This window comes from Moschus berezovskii, chromosome 7 (genome assembly GCF_049115385.1).
Source record: "Moschus berezovskii isolate FMDL1 chromosome 7, NW_MosBer_1.0, whole genome shotgun sequence".
Taxonomy (NCBI): domain Eukaryota; kingdom Metazoa; phylum Chordata; class Mammalia; order Artiodactyla; family Moschidae; genus Moschus; species Moschus berezovskii.
Window position 1 is genome coordinate 98,678,146 of NC_142466.1, and position 27,191 is coordinate 98,705,336.

At 41.6% G+C, this 27,191-nt stretch overlaps 2 protein-coding genes across 3 annotated transcripts in view; one reads left to right on the forward strand and one right to left on the reverse strand.

The window, feature by feature from the left end:
• RNF20 (ring finger protein 20) overlaps positions 1-12,019 on the forward strand; it is a 28,579-nt gene extending 16,560 nt beyond the window's left edge. For both annotated transcript variants that reach the window (XM_088838215.1, XM_088838216.1), the window contains exons 8-20: positions 119-196; positions 631-750; positions 1,877-2,056; positions 2,910-3,045; positions 3,343-3,464; positions 3,587-3,945; positions 5,163-5,280; positions 6,236-6,385; positions 8,668-8,880; positions 9,427-9,552; positions 9,722-9,862; positions 10,567-10,668; positions 10,935-12,019. In XM_088838215.1, the coding sequence (XP_088694341.1) occupies positions 119-196; positions 631-750; positions 1,877-2,056; positions 2,910-3,045; positions 3,343-3,464; positions 3,587-3,945; positions 5,163-5,280; positions 6,236-6,385; positions 8,668-8,880; positions 9,427-9,552; positions 9,722-9,862; positions 10,567-10,668; positions 10,935-11,111 (2,022 nt within the window). In that variant the 3' untranslated portion in view covers positions 11,112-12,019. The remainder of the gene's footprint in view (positions 1-118; positions 197-630; positions 751-1,876; positions 2,057-2,909; positions 3,046-3,342; positions 3,465-3,586; positions 3,946-5,162; positions 5,281-6,235; positions 6,386-8,667; positions 8,881-9,426; positions 9,553-9,721; positions 9,863-10,566; positions 10,669-10,934) is intronic.
• A 9,190-nt stretch (positions 12,020-21,209) lies between these two features.
• Positions 21,210-27,191, reverse strand: part of GRIN3A (glutamate ionotropic receptor NMDA type subunit 3A) — a 215,867-nt gene continuing 209,885 nt past the window's right edge. The window contains exon 9 of the mRNA XM_088838214.1: positions 21,210-21,636. Coding sequence (XP_088694340.1) covers positions 21,297-21,636 — 340 coding nt within the window. The 3' untranslated portion in view covers positions 21,210-21,296. The remainder of the gene's footprint in view (positions 21,637-27,191) is intronic.

The following is a 27,191-nucleotide window of genomic DNA, read 5'->3' on the forward strand; positions in this document are numbered from 1 at the left end:
GATGGGCTTGGATAATATTAATAGTTACTTGAGGACAAACAGGCTCCTTTGAAAGTACTTTGGTTATCAGACTAAAATTTTAGGGTCTCTCACGAAAGAATCTTTGTCTTCTCCATAGGTAAATTCAAAAGGTTATAAAGTGTATGGTGCAGGGAGCAGTCTCTATGGTGGCACGATTACCATCAACGCCCGGAAGGTAAAATCAGCATCACCCGCAGAATGTGTTTTTTTGACCTGGTGTCAGGTACTGCCTTAGGCTTTCCTGCTGTCTCAGTGGTGAAGAATCTCCTTGCCAATGCAGGAGATGTGGGTTTCATCCCCGGGTAGGGAAGATTCCCTGGAGAAGGAAGTGGCAACCCACTCCAGTAGTCTTGCTTGGGAAATCTCTTGGACAGAACCTAGCAAGCTATAGTCCAAAGGGTCGAAAAAGAGTCAAACACTACTTAGCATCTCAACAACAACAGCAGGAGGTGTCGTGTTAGTTAGGTACTTAGGATTGTGTTCACAAGTTCACAAGTAGCAGTGTGGGTTTTTATTAGAAGAGTGGATCAGTGGAGATGGAAGCTTAGGAATGGGAATGATTTAGTAATTCCTTTTAGTCTCATTTTGCTCTTTCCTCCTTTTCTCCAGTTTGAGGAAATGAATGCGGAGCTTGAGGAGAACAAAGAGTTGGCTCAGAACCGTCACTGTGAGCTGGAGAAGCTTCGGCAAGACTTTGAGGAGGTCACCTCACAAAATGAAAAACTGAAGGTAGGGGACACAGCTCTGAGGGGCAGTGAAATAAAACTTCTTGCTGATCACCTCACATTTATGAAGTGTAACACAAAGCGTCATGATTTATGAGGGAAGAGAAAAATATAAGTTTTGTTGCTGTATCTTATTTGGTTGTTTATTTACTTAATATTTATTCCATGCCTTGTTCTGAAAAGGATTTAAAGCAGCCTTCAAAGGTACATTGACTAAATCAAAGTCCTCTAATGTAAGACCTTTGAGAAAAATGAGGAGTAGGGTGAACTAGGGTGATGATCCAAAATGGATTTTTAAAATGGGGCTTGTATACAAGACATATGCAAGAAGCTTGTATGTACTTGCTTCTGGCCACTCCCATGTCAGTGTCTGCCAGATTGTACCACAGGATTCAGCCCTGCAGTTTCTAACTGCCAAAACAGAGAAGGAATTGTGGTCAGTGATCCTGACCACAGGATCAGATGGTCAGTTGATTTGCACACCTGCCTGTTAGAATTTTCTCCCGTGGTTCTTGGGTGGAAGAAAATGGATTCCTAAAGTCTTCCCACCACTCTTTCAGTCTCAGCCACTTATCTTTTTTAATTTGATACATTTCTAAGTAGATATATGCATAAAGATGTTTGAACTGAAAAAATAAAAAACAGAACACAGCCAGAGTTGAATCTGTTGAAGTGTTAGAATAATCTAACAGTTGTTTAGAAGAAGCATAAGTATTTTTGATACAATATCAAAATCATTTTTCTCTGTGACTATCTACAAAGAGAACAAATTAGTGACCAATGTCCTCAACTATCTTCTTAAAACAAATACCCTGGCAAATTTCATAGTGCTCTTCTCTGTCCTTAGATCTCACTGATTTCACAGATCTCTTCTAGTGTCCTTGGACACATAGTGTACACCACATATCAATTAAAACAGTTCTCAGGTGGAAGAATGAAGGCACCAGGTACTACCTCTTGGATGATCTAAATTAAAGTGGGGTAGATTTTATGTAACCAGAGGAATAGGTAAATATATTTCACAAAGTTTGCCTCAGATGCACAGGACATCAGAGAGTTTAAGATTTTTATTTCCTGGCTAGCATCCTATATTCTTCTTCAGACTTTTCTTTTCTTTGGGCTCTCCTAAGGTGGAATTACGGAGTGCGGTGGAGGAAGTGGTCAAGGAGACGCCAGAATATCGCTGCATGCAGTCACAGTTCTCCGTGCTGTACAATGAGAGTCTGCAGTTGAAAGCACACTTGGATGAGGCTCGGACCCTGCTTCATGGCACCAGGGGAACCCACCAACGTCAGGTTGAGCTCATTGAGGTAACAGCCTGGCTTTTCCTTCTGTGTATAAGCTTTCTCCCTCATAAATTTGATAATTTTACTCTCTCTTGCTCAGTTAATTTTTTATTCATTCAGCAAACATTTATAGAGTGGCTGTAGGTCTTTACTCTGGTAGATGGTGGGTTTCCTGCCATCAGGGATCATACAGTCAAGTGGGGAGAGTAGCATCCAGTAGAATGCAGTGTGGTGCAATAGAGCATGTCCAAAACATGCTGTGATAAAGGAGACAGAGCATCTGATTTGACTGTGGACCTGCCCTGATTCCACTTGCCAAAGTGGAGTGTGAATCTTAAGGATAAATACGAGTTTACTGGTAGGTAGGAAAACGAGAAAGTTTTTTAAAAATAGTTTAGTGTGGCTGAAGTCTTGGGGGAGAACAGTGTATAGAAGCTGCGTGGCTATGTAAATAATTTTTTTTAAGGGAGAAACTTTGATTTATGTGTTCACTTCTGCATTTTCCTTAGCCTTTATGTTTCTGGTAGTTGGTCGTTTACTATATATCTGCCAAATGAATTTAATATATCTTACTTGACTATCGATATACTGTTTAATTCTTTAGTTCTCCAACTAAATTGTAATACTCTCAGAGTTAGAAGCCATTTCCTGTATTTCTTGAGTCTCCTGCCAGTTCTCAAATCAGTATTGTACAGCTCTGGTACTCACTAAGTGTTGATTGAATGTATTGATTGAATTGGAACTAATCCCTCTTTTCTTGGTATTTTCTTTTTTTCTTCTTAGACTCTTACAGGTCAAATTTAGGAAACATAGTCCTAGAACATGGTGGCCTTGCCTCATTTTGATAAGAATGTTTGGTTCCTTTTTCTGTGTGTAGCGAGATGAGGTTAGTCTTCATAAGAAGCTGAGGACGGAAGTGATCCAGCTGGAAGATACACTGGCCCAGGTCCGCAAGGAGTATGAGATGCTAAGGATAGAATTCGAGCAGACCCTTGCTGCCAATGAACAAGCAGGTACTGTTACTCTGGCTCCACCCTGCGGCTTTGCTGCGCATGCCTTCCTTGAAAGACAGCGTGGTCAGCAGGATTTTTAGCACTCACTTGGTGCTCAGGAGTCCTAAAGAACTTGAATTCTGTCATTCATTTTGGTGTTCAGACTGGGTGCTGGTGTTTTAACTCAAGTTGGTCAGTTCGTTTCCATCTTCTGAGAAGGAATCTTCCTGTTTCTTGGAAGCCCCTCATGTGTTCTGCACTTTCTTTCATGCTTTTGCCCTTGTCACAGTTCTTAACTTTGCTGTTGCTGTGTTTAAGGCCCCATAAACCGGGAGATGCGCCACCTCATCAGTAGCCTCCAGAATCACAACCACCAGCTCAAAGGGGAGGTCCTCAGGTATAAGCGGAAGCTGAGAGAAGCCCAGTCGGACCTGAACAAGGTAATAATCAGGAGGAGCAGGATAAGTATTATTTACAGCTAAGTCTGCAGAGCTGTCTTGGGGTGAGGAGAACGGTGTGGTCACCACGTGTGTGCGCTGCTTTCCTTTCTCTGCCCTCCCAGACCCGGCTGCGCAGTGGCAGTGCCCTCCTGCAGTCTCAGTCCAGTACCGAGGACCCTAAGGACGAGCCTGCAGAGCTGAAACAGGATCCTGAGGACCTCGCGGCCCCGTCTGCCGCACCGAAGGCGTCTCAGGAGGAGGTCAACGAAATTAAGTGCAAACGCGACGAGGAAGAGCGAGAACGAGAAAGGAGGGAGAAAGAGCGGGAGCGGGAGCGGGAGCGGGAGAAGGAGCGAGAGCGGGAGAAGCAGAAGCTGAAAGAGTCGGAGCGAGAGTCTGCTAAGGACAAAGAGAAGGGGAGGCACGACGACGGAAGGAAGAAGGACGCGGAGGCCGTCAAACAGCTGAAGATGGAGCTCAAGTAAGAGCGGTGTGTTTAGACTGTTTCTGACTCGGAAGTGAAGGGTAGAACGTCGCACTGGAATGATGGCGTGGCTTATTCAATAACTGTAATATTTTCATTGTAACCAAGCGTGCAGTTAATGCGGTCTCAGTTCTCGATCAGGTGTACGACTTAAGTGGCCTGCGTGGCTCTTGTATAGTCTGGTTCAGTGATCAGTTCTCAGTGAACCCTGTGGTTGCAGCCTGATTCCTCATGAATCCAAATTAAGGAAAAGGATGTCACGATTGAGATAACACTTATGAGAATTGTTGGAAATGAACTACAGCTGTTTACTAGATTTGGGCAAATTGTTGGCATTCATTATAATTTATAATAGGTGGAATATGTTTGGCTATAACTTGAACAGTATGGATCTCTCTGCCTGATGGTGAAGTAATTTGTGTATATATTTGTGTATATATCAGATTTCTAGGAAGTTTACTCCTGCAGGCACTGAAACAGTAAGACAGACCTTTGAGTCAAGAAACACTGCCATAACCTCACATATCACCCCTCTTCCTCCTGCACAACCAGGAACTTTGCTGGTAGAACTTGTTCCTTCTTGCTCTGCATTGGTCACAGTTGAGTCTTTATTGATGTTTGGATTGGAGGGACTACTGTCCTCAAAATGTTTGAAAAGGATCGTTAAGAGGTTTGAAAGTTTAGTAAAATAAAGTTTTAGTCTTTAACTGATGATTAATCACTCAACTGTTCAAATCTAGAATTAGTGGAGTATTTTAAATGGAATTTTCTCCTTTTTTTCTCTTTTTGTCTTGCTATCTTTGAGGCAGGGTTGTTGTTTTTGTTGTTTTTCTCAAGTGTTGTATCAGAATCATCTGAGTGATTTACTTAAAGTACATTCCTGAAACCCATCCCAGACCTGCAGAATCCACTCTGTGAGTGGAGCCCCAGAACTTTGCTTGTTTAAGAAGTGCCGCAAGTGCTTATCTTATAACTTTATGGTGGTGAATTCAGTCTGAAGGGAGAAATGATTCCTTTATACAACTTACTTTTCTATACTTTCTGAATGTATCCAGAAGTCTCTTAATAGTCTTTGCAGAAGTTTTGTCTTTTAGATGTGTTGTATAAAGTGTAAAATAGAACTGTTTAAGATATTTCGCTCAGTTCAAAATTCCCTTGATCTGATGCCCTTTCTTTTCTCATTATACCATTCCTCCCCACCTCCCTTATCCTAGAAAAGCACAGGAGAGCCAAAAGGAGATGAAACTGTTGCTGGATATGTACCGCTCTGCCCCAAAGGAGCAGAGAGACAAGGTTCAGCTGATGGCAGCAGAGAAGAAGTCTAAGGCAGAGGTAACCTGGTCTGCTGTTAACTGTCATTCTGATAAAAATCTTCATTTGTGGGATTTTCCTTTACACTTCTGAATGTTGTAGTTTCTTTATCTTTAGTGTTTAAAACTCTGCAGCATTTTCTTCCCTTTTGAAGACTATCTAAAATAGAGATTTCCAGATATTCCATCAGAAAATTATGGGGAATAGGAGTAGACTTTTCAAACGTTTTGCTCCCCTATTTGCCGTATCAGTTCAGTTCAGTCGCTCAGTCGTGTCCGACTCTTTGCGACCCCATGAATCACAGCACGCCAGGCCTCCCTGTCCATCACCAACTCCCGGAGTTCACTCACCGAAGAATTGATGCTTTTGAACTGTGGTACTGGAGAAGACTGTTGAGAGTCCCTTGGAATGCAAGGAGATCCAACCAGTCCATTCTAAGGGAGATCAATCCTGGGTGTTCATTGGAAGGACTGATGCTAAAGCTGAAACTCCAATACTTTGGCCACCTCATGCGACGAGTTGACTCACTGGAAAAGAGTCTAATGCTAGGAGGGATTGGGAGTGGGAGGAGATGGGGACGACAGAGAATGAGATGGCTGGATGGCATTACCGACTCGATTTGCCATATAAATCATGGTTATACTGACTTTCTTCTTCTGATTACTTTTGGAAAGAATGCCTTATGCTTTTAAAATTGGGGAGCCTAGGAAAAAAGGGTGAAAGTACTATTTTAAAGGAAAGTACATCTGCAGTTCTCCAGAATGCTGCTTCTAGAAGCACGTGATACTGGAATGAGGTGGTATTAAAGCAGGGCTGTGATGCAGTGCACTAGTGTATCATTTGTCTCCTTCCACAGTTCTGTAAAGGTTCTTTTGGTGTTTATGGGCCCTCTGTCTGTGCACAGATTTAATTGATTTTTGAAATTGTGTGACAGCTTTTTTGTTTTTCTTTTTGTGTGATTCCTTTCCTCCTATAGTTGGAAGATTTAAGACAAAGACTCAAGGATCTGGAGGATAAGGAGAAAAAAGAGAATAAGAAAATGGCTGATGAAGATGCCTTAAGGAAGATCCGGGCAGTAGAAGAGCAGATAGAATACCTCCAGAAGAAGCTGGCCATGGCCAAGCAGGTGGGTGTACTTTCTTTATTTAGTGAGCTTTTTAAGTAAGTAATTGACAGTGAAATTTGCCCTGTCATTCCAGTTCTTTTTTTTTTTTTTTTTTGGTTAATATTTTTTTCTCTTATGTGTTTGCTTGTTTGTTTTTACATTGAAGTCTCTCATCATTCAGTTCCTTTGTTTGGTGTATTTGAGAGGAAGGAAATTTACTCTTATTTTCAGATGGATAGCCAGTTGCTCACTAACTGTTTTTTGAGGAATCTGTCCTTTTTCTGCTGATCTGGAATCAGGGGATGTAATAAATATATAAAATTTTATACACATTATGGTTATGTGAAACTACGAAATACATGTTCCCCAAATAGTTTACAAATAAATAACTCATATGTTAACTGTGGTAATTTCTGAGTCACAGCAGTGTAGAGACTTGTTCCCTTCTCAAAGGAACGTATATTTCTTTATTTTTAAGTCCCAATGAATTTACTAACATACCAAAAATGGTTAGAAAAATCATATATCTGCATAAATAGACTGAAGTACATATAGGTGTTTAATATGTATGAAAAAAAGAGTTTTAACTCAGCAGAATAAAGGAAGATAAGGGCAAAACATAATAATATTGGAAAGAAGGTGGACATATATTTGAATACTACATATTCTAGGATAACTCCCAAATGGAACATATATGTATGTTATATAAATGTATATATATAAACATATATATATGTTATATATAGTGCTAAAGAAATCCATAAAAGAGCCAGAAGAAAACAGATTTAAAAAAAAAAATTTGAAGTGGAGAAGACCTTTCTAACTATTAATAAAAGCTTAGAAAATGAAAGGGTGATAATTTTGACTTATGGAAAAAAATCACAGAAAACTTCTGCATGGTGGCAAAGCCAAAGGATAAATGACAAACAGGAAAAATATATTTCTAACTTCACAAAAAGGCTTATCTTTTTAATATATGAAAATTTTCCCCAAAAATGAAAAGAAAGAAAACTCAAAAACCCAATAGAATAGGCACAGGATATGAATGGGGCTTCCCTGATGGCTCAGTGGTAAAGAACCTGCCTGGTAGTGCAGGAGATGTGGAATTGATCCCTGGGTTGGGAAGATTCCCTGGAGAAGGAAATGGCCATCTACTCCAGTATTCTTGCCTGGGAAATCCTGTGGACAGAGGAGCCTGATGGATTATAGTCGGACACAACTTAGCAACTAAACAACAACAACAACATGAATAATTCACAGAAAAATAAATGGCTCATAAACGTATGAAAAGATGCTCATAATTGATAATTAGATAAATGTAGACTGAAACTGTTTTTATATACCATTCTGCACCTATCAGATTGTTATGAAACTTAGATGTTTTCAGTATTTTGGAAAGTCTATAGATTACAGTTATTATTATAATTGTGGAAAGTATGAGAAAATATGAGATTGTATGGTAGAAATTTTCTTACCCAACTCCTACTTGATCCGTTTGCTAGATAACGGTTTGTATAATTTTTGTCTGCCTCAGCTCACTTCAAAAACAGATAAACTAGTGAGTATCAGGCTAATAATCACTGCCAGTGGTTTCAGATAACACGGCTTCTTCTGTATTCCTCAGTTCAGTTCATTTGCTCAGTTGTGTCGGACTCTTTGCGACCCCATGAACCACAGCACAACAGGCCTCCCTGTCCATCACCAACTCCCGGAGTTTACCCAAACCCCTGTCCATTGAGTCGGTGATGCCATCCAGCCATCTCATCCTCTGTTGTCTCCTTCTCCTCCTGCCCTTAATCTTTCCCAGCATCAGGGCCTTTTCAAATGAGTCAACTTTCGCATCAGTTGGCCAAAGTATTGGAGTTTCAGCTGCAGCATCAGTCCTTCCAATGCACACCCAGTACTGATCTCCTTTAGGATGGACTGGTTGGATCTCCTTACAGTCCAAGAGACTCTCAAGAGTCTTCTTCTCCAATACCACAGTTCAAAACCATCAGTTCTTTGGTGCTCAGCTTTCTTTATAGTCCAACTCTCACCATCCATACATGACTACTGGAAAAACCATAGCCTTGACTAGACGGACCTTTGTTGGCAAAGGAATATCTCTGCTTTTTAATATGCTGTCTAGGTTGGTCTGTATTCCTAGGGCTCACCTAGTGACTAAGAACTAAACTTCTTAAAAACTGTCTCTCCCTGTCACTTGGTTATTTCCAAATTAATAGTCGGCACGTTTAATTTCCAGTGTGCACTTCTTTGGTGTTAGAAGATTTTATTAAAATGAAGGTTCTTCTCTCTTACTTTAGGAAGAAGAAGCTCTCCTCTCTGAGATGGATGTCACAGGCCAGGCCTTTGAAGATATGCAGGAGCAAAATATCCGTTTGATGCAGCAGCTGAGGGAGAAGGATGATGCAAACTTCAAGCTCATGTCAGAGCGTATAAAGTCCAATCAGATCCATAAGCTGCTGAAAGAAGAGAAGGAGGAGCTGGCAGACCAAGTTTTGACTCTGAAAACTCAGGTAACTAGAATGAATAAAGCTTTCCAGAATCCTGTGCGTTTTCTACATGAAAATACATGTAAAAGAATGATTATTGTGGCACTTTTTATATAGTAGGGAAAAAACCCTAAAAGCTAATGTACATGATTAGGGTATTGGTAAATAAATTATACATCCATACAGAGGAGTACAATGAGCTGTTTAAACAAACGTGAATCTACCAATATAGAAAATTGTGTAAAATATATCACTAAGGGCTTCATTTTTTTATCCATTTTGTGTTAAAAATGTGTATGTCTTTTGTGCCTGTGCCGTGTATCTTAAAAATTTCTGGACGGCTGCATGAAAAATGGTAAGAGTGGCTATGTGATTACCTCTGAATGTTAAGATGAGAAATTGCCATAGTCTTGCATGTAATTCAAAGGGTTCACGGAATTAGTATTAGCTCGAGATTTCTAAAGCGTTTCTTTTATGGACCTGTGGATTAACAGAGCTTAGTCAGTTTTTTTTTTTTTTTTTTTTCCTCTCTTTCCTGTTTGTGTTAAAATGTTACTTTCTTTTTCTGAGGTTGATGCCCAGTTACAGGTAGTGAGGAAACTGGAAGAGAAGGAGCACCTGTTACAAAGCAACATCGGCACAGGGGAGAAGGAGCTGGGTCTTAGAACCCAAGCCTTAGAGATGAATAAACGCAAGGTATGATGGATTACTTTGTGGTCTAATGTGATGGTTAGTCTTCGGACAAACAAATAAGTATGACACTGATGAAGTTGCAGGTTTGCTTTATTCCTTGGGCTTGGGTCCATATTTTTTCTCACTGCAAACAAGTGGTGATAAGGGGATGTTACTTATACATCCCTCATAGGCAATGGAGGCAGCCCAGCTTGCAGATGACCTCAAAGCACAGTTGGAGATGGCTCAGAAGAAGCTACATGATTTTCAGGATGAGATTGTAGAGAACAGTGTCACCAAAGAAAAAGATATGTTCAATTTCAAACGGGCCCAGGTCAGTTGTTTTTTCTTCCCTTTTTGCCTTTTAGGGGTTTTCTGGTCTCTGAAGTGACCTGTTTTAAGAGTCACTGATCTGTTGTATGTAATTTCCTACTTAACTCCTTGAGTGACAAGACAGAGTCTGTTTTCTTCACTGAAAATTATCCCTGAAGCCTATCATGGTGCCTACCACATCATGGGTGTGGAATAGTACTTATTTATTTAAATGAATGAGTTAGTGAAATCGTAAAGAAATATCAGTAAAAAAATTTAGAGAATTTTAAAGTTCTAAATTTTTCTGTTTTTTGCATACCTACTGTTTCTTAGGATGCCTTTCTATCCTTAGCTGTAAATCTAAATTTTAATCCAGTCTGTCTTCAACTTAAAATTAATTGCCTTCAAATAAAGTGGCCTATCAAGTTTTCATCATTTTCCTTTTTAAAAAAATTTAATCCCTCTAAACTCTTTGACTGGATTTTCACAGAACTGAATTGATTACACTTAGCCACAACTGAAGTTTGGTGATATGATTATGGTTGCTTGCTCCGAAACAAAAGAAAATAGCTTGTCATTTGTAATTCTCTGCATTCTTATAAGATAATTAGACATGAAAGGACAGAAAGTCCTTTCTTTCTACAGCAGAAAGTTCAAGTTGGAGCCTTTAATTTTTCTCACAAATGGCAGGTCTGGGGGAGTAACAGTTATGCTCTCCCATCACAGGAGGACATCTCTAGACTTCGAAGGAAGCTGGAGACCACGAAGAAACCAGACAACGTACCCAAATGTGATGAGATTCTGATGGAGGAGATTAAGGACTACAAGGTTAGAAAAACTGCTTCAGTGATTTTTGTGTGTGTGTGTGTGTGTGTGTGTGTGTTTGTGAAGGCCTGCTAACTGATTAGAAGAATAAATACTGAACTTCTTTACATGAAAGTAACCAGAGAACGGTTTATCCTGGTAGTGGGGTGGGGGGTGGTGCTATTATTATCTTAGTGCTCAGTGGATTTTCTTATTGTTTGCTTCTCCATGAGCCATTTGAGTCATAAACCTTTATGTTTGCTCTGACTCTGATTCCTTTTTTTTTCTAGGCACGCCTGACCTGTCCATGTTGCAACATGCGTAAAAAGGATGCTGTACTTACTAAGTGTTTTCATGTTTTCTGCTTTGAGTGTGTGAAGACCCGCTATGATACCCGCCAGCGCAAATGTCCCAAGTGTAATGCTGCCTTTGGTGCCAACGATTTCCATCGCATCTACATAGGTTGATCCAAGCCCGGAGAAGAAGAGGGGCAGGCTCCATAGGCACTTAGTCATTAACCACCGAACTGCTGCCTTCCCTCTCCTTGACTGTCATCCACAGGGCAGAGTTTCTGTCAGCTCCCTTTCCTTCACGGACTGTGTCCAGGTTCTCCTCGCTAATACTTTGATGACTTCGGCCAGGGGAAAGGAATGCCAGTCTTGGGTTTTAGAATGAATTAGAAACAACCTTTGTCTTCCCCACCCAGTTTATTTCCTATATTTAGACTTTTCAACCTCTTCTTCAGGCTCCCTGTGTAACCTTGGATTGTCCATTCCTCCTGAAGAAGTCAAATTGGTATTTTTGACACTGAGAAAGAAGGAAGAGTGGGGACGTGTGGCTGCTTGCAGTGGGCAGTGATCTTTTAGAAATAAGCTATCTGTAGGTCTGAGCAGTACTCAAACTGGACAGTAAACTCCTTGTAAACTTGGATTATAAAATGGTATTGTCATACTCCTTATTCCTGTTTGAAGCCTTAATGAAATGTATGTCCAGGATGAGTCAGCCCATCTCCTGTTCACTAGCTGAGTAATTTGTTAAGGTCAGCTGGCTTCCTTGTTACAGTTCTTCAAGTTTTGGATGTTCTACTCATCAATGTCTTTAAATTTCTTGAGGCCAGAATGATTTCAAATACTATAGCCCCCTTTCATCTTATAATGAAATCAAGATGGGAGAGGCTGGGGCACAGGACTGAGATGGTGAAGAAATGCACTTGGTATTCTGGGAACGTGTTGCATAGAGGTCTTGGTGAGCTATGAATTATTCTCATCTGCCTCTCCGCAGGGGTGGTTGTGACTCCTGTTTTCAGAAGATTCTATATAATGTTTCCGTAGGACTTTATACTCCACAAGCTTCAATTAAAGCAGGATTCAGTTTGCTTTTGTGTTCATGTTTTCCTTTGAAATTTTTATATTTGTCATTATTAGTTGATTTTATACCTGCTGTTTTAGAATTAAATTCTCTAGAACAAAAATAATCAACTGAGATTAAAAAGCTAGCTGTGTTTAAAAAAGTATTTAGTTCTCTGATTAATTGAAGCACTTTTCTCCCGGTTGTTTTATTGAGATTGTTCTGGGGAAAGGTTATGCCTAAAAGATGGTTTATTTGACTATTTAGTTCTCTTCCATAGTTTGTTGTGGGAGTAGGAGATTATGAATTGTTTTCCAGAAGGTATCAGGCTGCCTGGCACTTTAGTTTGAGAGTTCTTGAGTGAAAAGTTTTATGGTAACCAGCAAACCAGAGTTTTTTTTTATGTCTCTGGTAAGGGGTTGTGTAAAACGGATCCCTTCTCGATCACCACATGTCCTAGAAGATGGGTAAGGGCAAATTCCATGTCCTTTTGTGGTCACTCCCTGTAATCAGCAGGGCTTGCAGTTAGTTCCAGACTCATGTGGAATGGGTTAAAAATGAGTCTGAGGAACTTTACAGCGTTGTCAAAGAGATCATGGGCCCCTCAATCTCCCCATCGGCCTCCCCAACACACACACAGAGCCAGAAGGAGGTCCAGCCCTGCTCCTGGATACACAGTGCATTTGCATTCATTAATAGAGCACTTTGCCCTTGCTGTTCTCTTATAGAGCAAGTGGGAGCATAAGTTTGTTGGAAGGAGAGCAAGATGACTTACTTGGGCAGCTAGCAGTTTGGGTTTCGATATTAACTGTTTATAACGCTTAGCTAGGAGAGCCAGCTGCCCAGCATCAGAGGACCACAGAGCCTGTGGAATGTTGTGAAAGAAACTGCTAGTCCCATGGGAAGCTGGATTTAGGGGAAGTTCCTCTAGCTGGAAAGAGCAGGGAGCCCCTAGTCCCAACCAGCTTGATGCCCAGGCAACACAGGAGGAGCTCTTAATGTCATTTTCATATAATGATCTGAAACTGGTGATTTGGGGCATTCTGGCTTCTCATGGGGAAAGAGGTCATTGCGTGGGCTTCAGGAATGCCCACAAATTGTATACCAAATTCTGTTTGTGTTGTGTCTGTATTTTTCACAGCTTTTTTCAGATCCTTAAAGGATCATAATTTCTTAAAGAAATTTTGAAACTTAACAAATCCCAAAAAGGCTGAGAATCACTGCTCTACATCCATGAGAGTTTTTTATGTCATGACTATAAATGTCAATATCAAAGATTATAGCATAAGTTTTAAAGACCCTCTTTTAAAAACAAAACAAAACTCATTTCAGGTCTTCTAGAGATGGTCTTTTATTCTTTCTTCCTTTAGTTTTTCAGCCTTGGAAATTGTCTTGGCAATTTGGACCAAAACCAGGGTTGATGTGCTCTAATGCATATGACTGCAAGTCTTGGGAGGGTCCTACCTTCTTACCTCCTCTAAGGATCTTTTTTAAAGGTGTTTGGCTGTTTCTGCTAGCGATTACATTCTTACATGAATTTCCACTGGGATTCCTTGGTTTGTTTGTATTGTCTCGCCAGGTCCACAGGCATCTTTGCATGCCACTCGAGTAGTGAGTCTGATTTGATACCACGGCGATTCATGGAAAGATTCCAAAACAATCCACAAGTGACCACTGTCTTCTTTTAGACCTACTGGGGTGGTAATGATGGAAGGAAGCTATCTGCTGCTCTTGGTCTATTTCTACAGTCATTGGTGGTGTGGAATGTCTAAATATTCACCCTTAAGATTTTCCCTGAGGGCTGTTAATTGATAACCCAAGTATGGATGGCTCTGTCGAAAAGTTTTTGACTAGTTCTTATCACAAAGGCAATCTGACTGACATAAGACAGCTACACTGAGAGTATGTAGAAACTGGTAGGTTGTGTATATGTTGGACTGGGTTTATATGGTAGGAAACCCCTGACATGGAAATCACTTAAATTTTCCTAGATCTCTAGTTGTTTCACCACAAGAAAGCATTAAGCTTTACTTTCTGGGGATTTCTGCCCAAGTTTGGTTTCCTTCTAACGTTAGGTATTAATGTCTTATACATGACATTTCACAGTTACTAAAGTTAGGATATGGAAAGGACAGTGTTTTAATAATCATTCCCAGTATCCAGCAGACAACCTGGCACATAACACTCAGTAAAGATTTGCATGATTAAGTTAATTCAGCTCCATGTTTCTGATAACACATCTCTAGAAGTCTGTTTTATTGGCCTAATGAGTGAATTCAAACATTCCTTTTTTCCATCCGCTTAATGGAAACAACCTTTCCTCATATATTGAAGCAATACTTCAAATCTGAATTACCCTAAAACACATGACTGCATTTTAAATTTCATTTGTGGTAAAAACAAAAGGAATTATATAGTGAGTTCTGAAACTGATACCTCTGTTGGAGGCAATCCGTGATAGCAAGGGCTTCTCTTATTGTAGATTAGCCCTTTTTGAGGGAAATTTTAGACAAAATTGGACCCATAGCATATTTATATTCACGTAACAGTGATTTGCTCTGAGGGTTCCAGAATGCTGAATTCTGTGGCGTGTAATGATCTAAAAGCTAGGGTATGGGAGCTGAAAGGGGACCTCAAATCATGTTCTTAGTTTAGAGATGAGGAAACAGGTCCCATTCTGCTACTCCGTTGAGTAGCAGAATCAAAATGTGACAGTCAGACTTCCATCCACTGTTTTTCTTTCACCCTAAGTGGAAACCTGTACTACTAGAGTGTGTGTGATCAAGGAGATAATAAGTGAAAATACTTCCTGTGTCTTTTTGAAGTCTTTCTGAAGACTTACATAAAGCCAGTGTATTTATCCTTGATAGTTCTAATTTGGATACCGTCTCTTTGCCACACCGTTTCCTGGTTCAGTGAGTTCCATAGCATTTTATTCTGGGGTAGAATTGAACCAGAAGGGTCTTAGATTTCTCCTCGCTCACCTAGCCCATTTATGCATTTGTGGGGTGCTTATTGTGATTCCAGGCACTATACCCAATATGACTTGGGTGAGTATGAACCTGCTGCTTAGCAAGTTACTTTAGGTCTCTACTTCAGATTGTTCATCTGTAAAACAATAATTACTTTAAAGGATTGTTTTTGAGGATAAAATGAGATGATATATATAAAACATTTAGCACAGCACCTGGCACCTAGTAAATACTCAAAACAGCATTTTGCAGATAAAGTAATTGAGAGGTCAGTTTTTCTTTCTTCTACATTTTTTATTTCTAGGAAAAACAAAAGTGACATGTTCTTTGGAATCTAGGCCTTGTGTATTTATCTGTGTCTGTCTCGAAGTCTACTTGTCGAGGTTAACTGATGGTCATGGCCTGGCCACTCTAGAACATCAAAAAGTTAACTTCACTTGCTCACTGCCCTACAGACTCAATGCATGTGAATGACAGCCAGTTCCACATCCCAGATCCCTTTCAGATTAAAATCCTTTAATGGTTCCTATGGTCTTTCGGATACAAGTTCAACTTAGCACGGTGATCTTGCCTCTGCTTTTCTCTTTCTGGGCCTGTAGCTTGCCACCTACATTGTGCTTTATGTTTCTGTCATATTTAACTATTTGGTGTTCTTAAATACCTTAATTGTCATAGTTTCCCAGCTCCACAACCACACATGCTGTTTTTGTTTTTTAACCTGGGATGACTGTTCCTCTCCACTCAATTTTTCCACTGCACACATGAAATGCAGACACACATGGAAAGGTGTTTTCTTTGTTCCCATAGTACCTGATGTGCGTTTCACTTTTTTGGCCATGATGCTCAACTTATGGGATCTTAATTCCCTGACCTGGGCCATCAGCAGAGAGAGCCCAGGTCCCTAATCACTGGACCACCAGGGAAGTCCCCCAATACATATTGATTTATCAGTACACACCACGTTGGTTTCCCAGTTTGTGTCTCCCCACCAGACTGAGCTCCTTGGCATCTGAATCTGCTTTCTATCTTTCTGTCTCCAACAGCCAGCCCAGTACCTGGCTCAGAACAAACATCCAAAAAATGAATGATATAAAACAGACTTGGGTAAGTTGGTGGTTGAACTAGGTTATAGTAGGTCTATATTTTTTTTATAAGATTTGATTTAGGTAGCTCAGTTGGTAAAAAATAATTTCACCTGCAAGGCAGGAGACCCAGGTTCGATCCCTGGGTTGGGAGGATCCCCTGGAGAAGGAAATGGCAACCCACTCTAGTATTCTTGTTTGAGAAATCTCATGGACAGGAACCTGGCAGGCTATAGTCCATGGGGTTGCAAAGAGTTGGACATGACGTAGTGATTCAAACACAAAAGATAGTGTGTCAAGAATGCCTCTACCCAGTTAGCAGACACATGATGGCAAGTTTGCCAGCAGCAAATTGCAAAATACCTGAAACTGCAGAATTGCTGAGTGATCTGCAACTGAATTTGCACCAGTTCTTGGTTGGACTAGAAAAACAAAAAGAAATCCCTGAAACAGTATTTCTGTGAGACTCAAGGGCTATTGGGTTGAGTTCACTGGACCATGGCAGTGCAGGTACCACAATAGCTTTCTGTGGAGCTGGGACCCAGGCTGATGCATGGGCAGGTGGCTGCATGGCAGGAAGACTGGGGGAGGGGTGTTAGAAGATGAGGAAGTTGCAGGTGATGGTCAATATTCTGACACTATAGTATGGTTGCCCTAGAATTGCACTGCCTGCGTATGAATCTCACCCTACTTTTATTAGCTGTGGCAACTCATATAATTCCCTCTTCGTCTTTCCATTTATAGACTAGAAGTCTAGTTTACCTACTCTAGAGTACCAATCTCTTGAGGTTTTAATGAAGATTAAATGAGATCAGAGTTTCTTAAATAGGTGCTCAATAAATGTCAACTATTATAATATCAATTTACAGGTTGTGAAAAGGGCAAATGAGAGGGCCTCTGAGGTTAGAGACCATGCCCATCTTACAATTGTGTCTCTAGCACCTGGCACATAAATGTAAGTTGTTTAGCAAATGTTAAATTAGTAAATGAGAGTGGTCAGGCAGTTTTTCAGAGCTCTCTTAGTATGGTGGCTTTCTCTAGGATGTGACTCTCCGACAAAGCTGTTTCAGTTTAACTTCATGGTACCAGGGCTCTGAGTTTGTGCATCATGTTTTGTGCCACTTGGAACTACACCAGAGACAGGCAGGAGTCACAGCATCACTGGGTCTCCTGTTAGGAAAGGGGCTGGTACCACATCAACATTTGAGTCCCCAAAGACAATGCCAGCAGTACATCTGGAAGTGAAGTTTCTATCTGAACATTTATTCCACAGTCATAGAAACTGAAGATGGAAAAGACCTGAGGACATCTAGTCCATCCACGTGATTGTACAAGAAAAGTGGCTGGGGCAAAACAGCCTGTTCACTTCATGCTCACAAGACAGCATTTCAGTCCTTCCTGGAGCGGAGCGATTGCACACACATTAAAGTGAAGACACAATGCAAACACTCTTTACAAACCTTAAGAAAATACTTATAGGTACGTTATTTTCAGAAAACAGGAACTAAAAGAATAGGGGCATCCTGGATTAGATGGACATGGGTGGGTGAAGAATAACCAAATGCTGCAGAGTGAAGTGGTTTTGATGACTGGAAAGCAGTCCCTTCTGAGGACTGGATGAATTTTCTGGTTTGCCTATCAAAAATATGAGTGGGGAGGAAGAGAGGCTCTGTCATTTTTTTCCCCTTCAGTCTTTATCCATACCAAGGAAGGGCTCACTAGCCCCAAGGCTCTAACAGACCCAGCATCAGCACTGAGAAATCTGTTGCCCAGATGGCATAGCTCTGTCCTGCTTGGCAGCTGCTCCACTTACCACTTTTCTGGTGGGCATGGAAGCAGCAACTCCCGAATAAGGTTTGTGCAACAAGATCCGTGGATAATGGAGAGTCACCCCTAGGCATGTTAAAGACTTCACCTGATTTGGTCCCTGTGGCTGCCTCACTTGTCTGGCCCAGACATTTCTTTCAAGATGTCTTCAATTGTTGGAGGCATCCCCCTGCTCCTCCACCTTGGGCATCCAAACTCTAGAGCTCTTGTTTTCATTATTTACATGAACCAGTAGCCCTGTCTGTCCCAGCACACCCAGTCCTATTCATTATATGCTTCCTGAGCCAGGAATTCCCCCTTGTAAACAGGGTCGGGTGTGTGACAGTGGGCCTCATGTTCCTGGTTTCCCAACATCAGACCTTGGAAAAAATAGACCGGACCTCATGAAACAGGACCCACAGTAGGAGGCAAGTTAGAATCCCCTGCTTCTTTCTTCACCAGAAAACTACCCTCCACCTGAAAACTTCTCATCTTTGTGTTTCTTGAGCCTGAGGGGAGCTGAGAGAATAGAGGTGGAGCAGAACAAGGAAGGAAGGTTTTCAGAGGACCCACCATTTCATGAAATCTTTTTACAAAATACAACACACTTTCACAAATTGCAAAACACTGTTAGAATTACTACTGATAAAAATAATCATTGCTACTTAACAAGAAGACTGCTTCATTTCACCACAAGCAACTATTCTTTGTTTTTCTTTGTCCAGAACATGGAGGCAATTCAAGCAATGCTGACAACAGTAAGCCTGCTTTCAGTCCCTGCAGCTTCTGGCTGCATCCTGGCTGCAGTTTCGGCTACATAGTTCATCAGGAGATATTTGAGAAGCCATGCCCTGATCATCTACTTTGTGGATGGGCAGGGTGGTCTGGCATGTTATCACCACTGCTCAGAATGCCTCAGGAGAGAAGCTTAAGGTAAACCTGATATACAAAAATCCAAACTTACAAAACAGATACATTAAGGGATAATTAATTGCGTTACAAAAGGATTCTTTACAAAAGAATTCACCTCTGGGTTCCTTTAAGTAGCCAGTTTCTCAAGTAGTCAGAATCTGAGCTGAGTTATAAAAGTGTCCACGTACAACATTAGGAGCATGGCTGTTACGTGAGTTGAGGTACACCTGTACGTCAGCCTTCTGGGCTGTGCAGAGGTTAGCAGTGCAGAGCATGGTGGCAGAGTCTCGAGAGCATCCTTAGCTGTTGCACGCGGGATTGGATCGCTAAGGGGCATAGTCTTCCAAAGGCAGCTGCGAACCTGCTTCTGGGTCTGGGGTGGGAACATGGGAGGATGGGCATTTCAAAACAGAGTTGTCCTTTCTGTTTCCAGGGCTCACTGTCCCCTCATTGTTGAATGGTTTCATCTGTGAGGCTGATGAAGTCTAACATTAGAAGAACCCTCCCTCATCTGAATCTGTAAGCCTGTATCCACCCCAGGGGTTGCTCAGGCAACTAACTAATTGCTCAAGTGTTATCTTACTTGCAGCTTGAAGTGTTATCTTTCCCTGGGGCACTGGGCAGCTCTTGGTGGGAATTCAGGGATTGCATCCAAAAGTAGGGGAAGAAATTTTGCATATAAGGAGCTTTTGCAATGATCTGCAACTTACAGAACATAGTGCTTGGCACAGTGCTAAGTCATTGTAGGCTTCAAATTGATTGGGATGGAGCAAAGATGATAAGCAACTGAGAAAAAGCTAGTAATTGATAGACAAGGAAGTCTAGTCTGACACAGTGCCCTGGGGTGAGAATGGCTGTATGGACAGTGAATCAGCAGGTGTGTGCTGAAGACGTTTGAGAAAAGCTCATAAAAGTTTCTTCTCAATTCTCCCCATTCTTGGGACAGCCAAACTTCTAGAATGGTGTTTCTTAAAGAGTCATTTTTAGACCATATGTCAGTCACGTGGGGGTGTCAGTAACAGGAGGTTTCTGAGCCCACATCCACCCCCTTTCCCACACCATCCTTTGGGGAGGAGCCCTGGCAGTCAGCACCCTAATGAGGTGCGAGGGGATCGAGAATTGTTGTTCTGTAGTGTCCACACTGCTTTCCTGTTTTGCATGTCCAAGCCTTTGTACACTGGGAAAGGGACGCCTAGGCACAGGGGAAACCACTTACTCATATCAACCATTAGATAGGGTTTGGGGGAGAATCAGAGGGACCAATGCCTGTTCACAGTTTCTTACAGATGAGGGGGTATGAGGCTGCAAGACTGACTTGGTAGGGATCCATACAGATATGAGAAGCACAGGGCACATTCCTGAATGCTTAAGCTTGTGATGTACACAGGCTTGAGGTTCATCTGTGGGAGTCCTACAGCTAAGACATAGGCGACTGCCGATCTGAGAATAGCCTAGTACATGGCTTGCAGAACATCTTCATTAACCCCCAGTACCAGCTCACATGTCCTGTGCAGGCAGCAGGAATATCCCAGTCTCATCCTAAGGTCACATCCTTGCCTTGCTTTTCTCTTTTTGCTTTATAAAAGGCACACACTATAGCATAGATGCTTAGCTAGAAGTAAAGCCCTATTCATTCCTTAGCAAACTTTCTTTTTTTTTTTTTTCTGTTCAAAAAGCATGGTGTACATTTTAATGCCTCTTCTGTCCGTCCTCTTCCTGCTCACTGCATCTCAGTCCCCTTTCATGGTGGCATGTAAACATGTTCCTACCCAATGTTAGGATGGTGTCAGAAACCCAGAACCCTTTTAAAACCACGGCTTTTGCCTGATCCAATCAGTCCTCAGCCTGCTGTGATATGAATGAGTTCAGCTGACTTTTCTAAGTACCTACCTCCCCATCCCAAGTGTCTCTAGCTCTTCCCTGGCTCCCCATTCAGACTGTGGGGACACATCTAGACTGGGGATCTGTAGCAAAAGTCACAGCCCCGAATAACCCTGCTCTATACTAAGATTTGGAGAGGGGAAAGGCTACCCACTCCAGTATTCTGGCCTAGAGAATACCATGGACTGTATAGTCCATGAGGTTGCAAAGAGTGGGACACGACTGAACGGCTTTCACTTTCATATACTAAGATTAAAACCAACAACCCAAGAAGACACAGATATGGTTAACACTTTTATCTCTTATAGTTGATAGTGCACAGAAAGGGCTAAAAACCAGAATTAGTAATGTGGCACCTGGTGGAAAGGTTAACAGGAGCTGGAGTTGTCTGGTTTTTCACAGATCCCTCACATGGCGTTTACTCCTGACTAAGATTCCTGCTCTGAAAAACACACCTACCCAGGAGACCTAGGAATGAGCTTGAGAAGACTGGCCACTGCTTTGCAGGTGGAGGGAGAGCACACTTGACCTCTAAGAAGACCCAAACCTCAGCTTCCCCCGACCTTGGTCAGTAGTAACAAAAGAGCATTACAAAGTGACTCAAGGGCTCAGAGGAAGGCCAGGAAGTGAGAGAGGGGAGCAGCATGGCCACTCAGGGCTCACAAGTTCGATTTGTCCTTTGATACTCTTCCAGCTCCGTTTTCCTGCTCATGGCCAGCTGCAGCTCCTGGCGGATCACCTGAATCTGCCTCTCCAGCTCTGAGAGCTCTTGCATCACTGAGTTCCGAGCCCCGCTGTGGGAGTCTGCTTTCCCATTGGTGGTCAGCGAGGCAGGGAGCTCTCTTCTCCTCGGCGGGAGAGGAATGTCCTGGTGGGTCCGGACGCCCGGTTGGTTTGGTCCACCCTCATCATTAAAGATGTACTTTCGTCGATTGTCATGACTCAGATTGGAAGTATTCCACACGGTGAGGTGACGGGGCCCCACACTGGACCTAGGAAACCAAGAGACACTTTAGATTGAACTTCTTTAGATTTGCTTTAGCTCTGCCCATCTTTCAGCCACTTCCTTGTGAATAATACAGAGCTGGATATGCAGACAGAGCTGGAGTCAAAAAGCCATGGACAGACTACCTGCTGGAGCATCAGGGGGACAAAAGGAGTTCTTTTCAACTGAAGTTCAGCTTCTCAACAAGTCTCATGCCGCCCTGATGCATGAATGGGTGTATCACCTGGGGGGCTGATGAACCAGGGTATAACATGTTCTTTTATGAAGAACCTTAGATGCTTTTCTATTCTCTTCCTGCCAGTGAAGCTCAGAAAGCCACACTGCTTTGAAACAGTCTATGGCTATGAAGATGATGCTTTGGTAGATGTGAAATTCTGTTTATTCAGCTGTTGGACTCTAAGCATGGTCCTGCTAGTAGACACTCTAATATGATTCATCCTTAGTCCCATAGGACAACCCTGATGTTTACTAGTTGAGTTTGAGGAGAATAAAAGCATATGAGCTGCAGGTTTCAGCAAAAAGTGTCCCATTATAGAGATGACTTTGTGAGTTGTGAATGACAGCTGAGATTTGAAGCTTAATAAAAAAAAAAATACCCAAGAAATCCTCAAATTCTTGCTGGGATAATGAAAGTCAAAGAGAAATATATTTGCAATCCTCTTTCAGGCTCCTCTTAAACCAACTACCACGATCCCTGAGATGGCTGTAGACAGCAAAAGAGCTATTGATGGCTAGGTTCAGGAGGAAGGGGTCTGGTTTTTGAAATTCACTGACAGCCAGATGCAGTGAGAAGAGTTTCTTGTTACAAGAATAGATTAGAGCCTTAAGCACATGACTGCTGATTTCTTCCAACCTTGTTGAAGGAAGCGAAGGAGGAGGATTATGATTGCTTTTGCAATCTACCAAAGGGCAAAATAAAACAGAAACACTCTATTAAGTCCTTGTATCCTTGTTCTCATCCATGTAACTGAATCAAGACTTTATTCTTGGACTCTTACTAACAGGAAGGAGAAGGGGAGGACCTGCAGTGGAAGGGGAAAAGGGAGAGATAAATGTTGATTCAGTTACGTGGACAAGAACAAAAACACTAGGACTTACTAGGGTGATCCTGTTTCATTTGTCCTAATCATTTGTTCTTCCTTTCATCCATATCCCTCTGTAATGTAACTTCACAGCTCATCCTTGTCAAGGAGGGTTCAAGGGGAAAGTCTGTTTTCTCTTCCCCTTGAATTTGGCCTGGTCTCATGACTTGTCCTGGCCAATAGAAAGTGGCAGAAGTGGCAGGTGGCGGTTCAAAGCCTTGCAAACTTCCATTGCCTCTCTAAGAACCCTGCTGCTCCAGTGGAACCAGTCCAGACTGGTCTGCTGGGTGACAACAGACCATCAGAGAGAGTCCCCAGACTCCCTGGTTGACCAGCTGAGGCCATCCTAGACCAGCCAGCTCTCTGTTTCTCCCTCCTTCCTCCCAAGCTGGCTGTAGGCAAAGGAGCAAGTGTGGCCACGATCAGCCAAGTTTGGCCCAGACTGCACAAAACTGCACAGCTGACCCATAGATTCATAAGCAACTCACTGTTGTTTAAAACATTATAAGTTGAGATAATTTCTCTCACAGCAAAAATTGATGATACATGTCCCCAGCCATTAAAACACACAAACACCTTCTAAGCCAATCTGTAGTTCTTTAACATTTCTCACATTTTAAGTCTCATATATATGAACAGGGGGCACTGTAACACAGTTTTCCTGTGTCCTGTGCTGGGTACAATTTTTATAATGAGCCCACTTACAGCTCCATTGACTTTATACCAGGTCAGAGGTATAGTTATAATTTTCCTCCTAGCCTTACATTTCCCTTTCTTTCTTCAATTTTTTTCCTGTTGAATTTGAATAATTTCAAAACAATCTTGTTTGTGGTATGTGTTATTGTATATATGGTTTATGATTTGTATATTTTGAGGTGAGAGGAAAAGAGAAAAGAGGAGGTATATTGGAAATCCAGTGGAGTGAAGGACAGACCAAAATTTACACGAAATCACGTGCTGAATAAACTAAGGACTGTGTGTGTGTCTCTCTCTCTCTATATATATATGTAGTCTGTATACTGAACTGAACTGTATATAGGAGACTATATATATATAGTTTTTGCAATATCTACTTTTTTCTTCTGCTTTAAGTGAAAAAGAAGCAATATCTATTCATGCCATGGCCCCCAAATTTCTCCAGGCCTTTCCTCAAACCCATGTGTTAGTAATTCATTCATTTATCCATTACTGTATTTATTCAATCAATATGGAACAGAGAGGAGGAATGTAAAGTTGTTCCAGATAAAGATATTTGCACAGATACTCTTGCAGGAAAAAAAAAGAGAGAAAATTTTTGAGCCAAGAGACCTAATTCTAGGATCATGGGATGATTCACAGTGGGGAAAACCTGGGAGTTACACATCAACACATTTTCTTAGAATATCAGGCAACCTCAGAAATCAAGCAAATAGAAATAGCCAGTCTGCTTTTCTCCAGAACTTTGTGTATCTATCTGGGAACATAATATAGAGTAATAAACAAAAACTGGACTCCTGATAGGTGATAGGTGGAAGCATCATTAGTGCTGTGATTACTGACATGTGGCTCTGAGCCATTTATGAATGCGAGGTGGTAGATACTGAATGTCAGACGTGGTGTCTAACTAGAAGAAATGAACGTGTTATATTGTTAGCCTCTACAGTGTTTGAGTTGTAGTTAGTATGCTTTCCTGAGCGTTAGAGTGTAAAGTGACTAGTGAGTTGAGTGAATTTAACACTAAAAAGTTTTCACAGGGCAATTTTATACCTTTGAGTTTCAATACTCCACTAGACCATTCAGAAGAGACGTGACATCAGTGGGCCCCCAAACACTCACTGTGTTTGAAAGGTTACAAGTGGGTGTTGGGTTGTAGGGAGGTAGCATAGGAAATATAGGCCCAATAAACCATGAGGGCATGTTGTCTTAGCTCCTTCTCAAAATAAGGGATTTCAGAAGGGAATCTGCCAAAAAAAAAAAAAGGATACCTTGAGTAAAAGACACATTTGGTTCTGAATTTAGGCAAGAGAGATGTGAATAGGAGTCATATCACAGTTGGAAATGGGATCACTGGCAGCTTCCTGTTTCTATTACGGCCGGAGAACAAATGCTTTGTTATTGTGAGATGGTGTCTTTGCTGCTATATCTTCTTGTGTTCCTCTCTGGTTAAACATTTATGTTAAAAATAATTATAGGAAAAAATATACGCAACACGTAGGAAAAAAATATACATAACACGACATAGACCAGCTATGACCTGATTAGCCTGCAGTTTGTTGCTGACAGGGCCACAATGTGAAACAGAAAGACCACAGACCATGTTGGGGGGAGGGTGTGCTCACTGCCTGGAACGAGAGGCTGTAAGAGATAGCTGAAATGATTCTGACAAGTTCGATGCAAATTGCAGAGAAGGGGACTCCAGCAGTCCCTGAGGAGATACAGATAATGAAAAAGAATCATGTTTTCCACTCCCTTTTCCTCGTCCTCCATTGCAAATGAGAAGTCTGAGTGTCAGATTTCAAAATTACCCAGAAAGCTAAGGTAATCCTCCGCTTGGAGCTGAGGATCTACTGTAGATGGCAGAGTTGCTTGGAGGTAATGCTGTGAACAGAGTCTGTGGACATAAGAAAAGACAAAGAGGCTGCCTTAGGCAGCAAGAAACAGAAGTCAGCCAGGCACCAGACCCAAATGCTTCTGACATCTCTAGCCACCATGAATGAGGCAAGAGTTTTCCACAGGCTGGATGTGGGGAAGGTGCAGAGTTTCAATTTCCACATGTCAATTATGCATTTAATGCCTGTTACTTCCTATTAATGAGATGTTCTTTTCTGGGGAGTTTGCAGTAACAGTGCCAGGAAATGGATTAAGCAGAACATGTCTGTTGCATATTTCAAATATTCCTGGGAGTGCTGGAAAGGACTCGGGAGTGGAAACATGCCAAAAGGGCAATATTGCATGAAATTAATTGCCTGTGGTACTTATGAATTTAGTCTTACGTGTATTTGATACACAATAAAATAGCTAAAACAGCTTTGTTTAGGGGACTTTAGATGTATTATCTAATTCTTAGTGTCTCTAGAAAGTAGGTACTCTATCTCATTTTCACAAATGAGGAAATTGGGGAACAGGGAGGTTAAATAAATGACTTGCCCAGGACCACACATATTTTAAGTGTAGGAGTCAGGATTTGGAGCCAGATACTTGACCGTAGGGGGCTTCCCAGGTGGCACTAGTGGTAAAGAACCCACCTGCCAATGCAGGAGACATAAGAGACTCAGGTTCGATCCCTGGGTTGGGAAGGTCCCCTTGAGGAGGGCAGGGCAACCCACTCCAGTACTTTTGCCTGGAGAATCCCATGGACAGAGAAACCTGGTGGCCTACAGTTCTAGGGTCACATGGAATCAGACATGACTGGAAGATTTAGCATGCATGCATACTTGGGCCTAGAGATTACACTGGCACTTTTTTTCACAACATGTATTGCCTCTACTGAATTTTAGTGTCCATCTATGTACAGATACATTTTTTTTTGTCTGTTCTATTTCTAGAGGAAAACAATAGAATGGGAAAGGCTAGAGATCTCTTCAAGAAAATTAGAGATACCAAGGGAACATTTCATGCAAAGATGGGCTCGATAAAGGATAGAAATGGTATGAACCTAACAGAAGCAGAAGATATTGAGAAGAGGTGGCAAGAATATACAGAAGAACTATACAAAAAGATCTTCATGACCTTTTTCATGACATGACATGACATGACCTATCATGACAAAAAAGATAATCATGATGGTGTGATCACTCACCTAGAGACAGACATCCTGGAATGCGAAGTCAGATGAGCCTTCAGAAGCATCACTATGAACAAAGCTAGGGGAGGTGATGGAATTCCAGTTGAGCTATTTCAAATCCTAAAAGATGATGCTGTGAAAGTGCTGCATTCAATATGCCAGCAAATTTGGAAAACTCAGCAGTGGCCACAGGACTGGAAAAGGTTCGTTTTCATTCCAATCCCAAAGAAAGGCAATGCCAAAGAATGCTCAAGCTACTGCACAATTGCACTCATCTCATATGCTAACAAAGTAATACTCAAAATTCTCCAAGCCAGCCTTCAACAGTACATGAACTGTGAACTTTCAGATGTTCAAGCTGGATTTAGAAAAGGCAGAGGAACAAGAGATCAAATTGCCAACATCCATTGGATCATCGAAAAATCAAAAGAGTTCCAGAAAAACATCTACTTCTGCTTTATTGACTATGCCAAAGCCTTTGACTGTGTGGATCACAATAAACTGTGGAAAATTCTGAAAGAGATGGAAATACCAGATCACCTGACCTGTCTCCTGAGAAATCTGTATGCAGATCAAGAAACAACAGTTAGAATTGGACATGGATCAACAAACTGGTTCCAAATCAGAAAAGGAGTACATCAAGGCTGTATATTGTCACCCTGCTTATTTAACTTACATGCAGAGTACATCATGAGA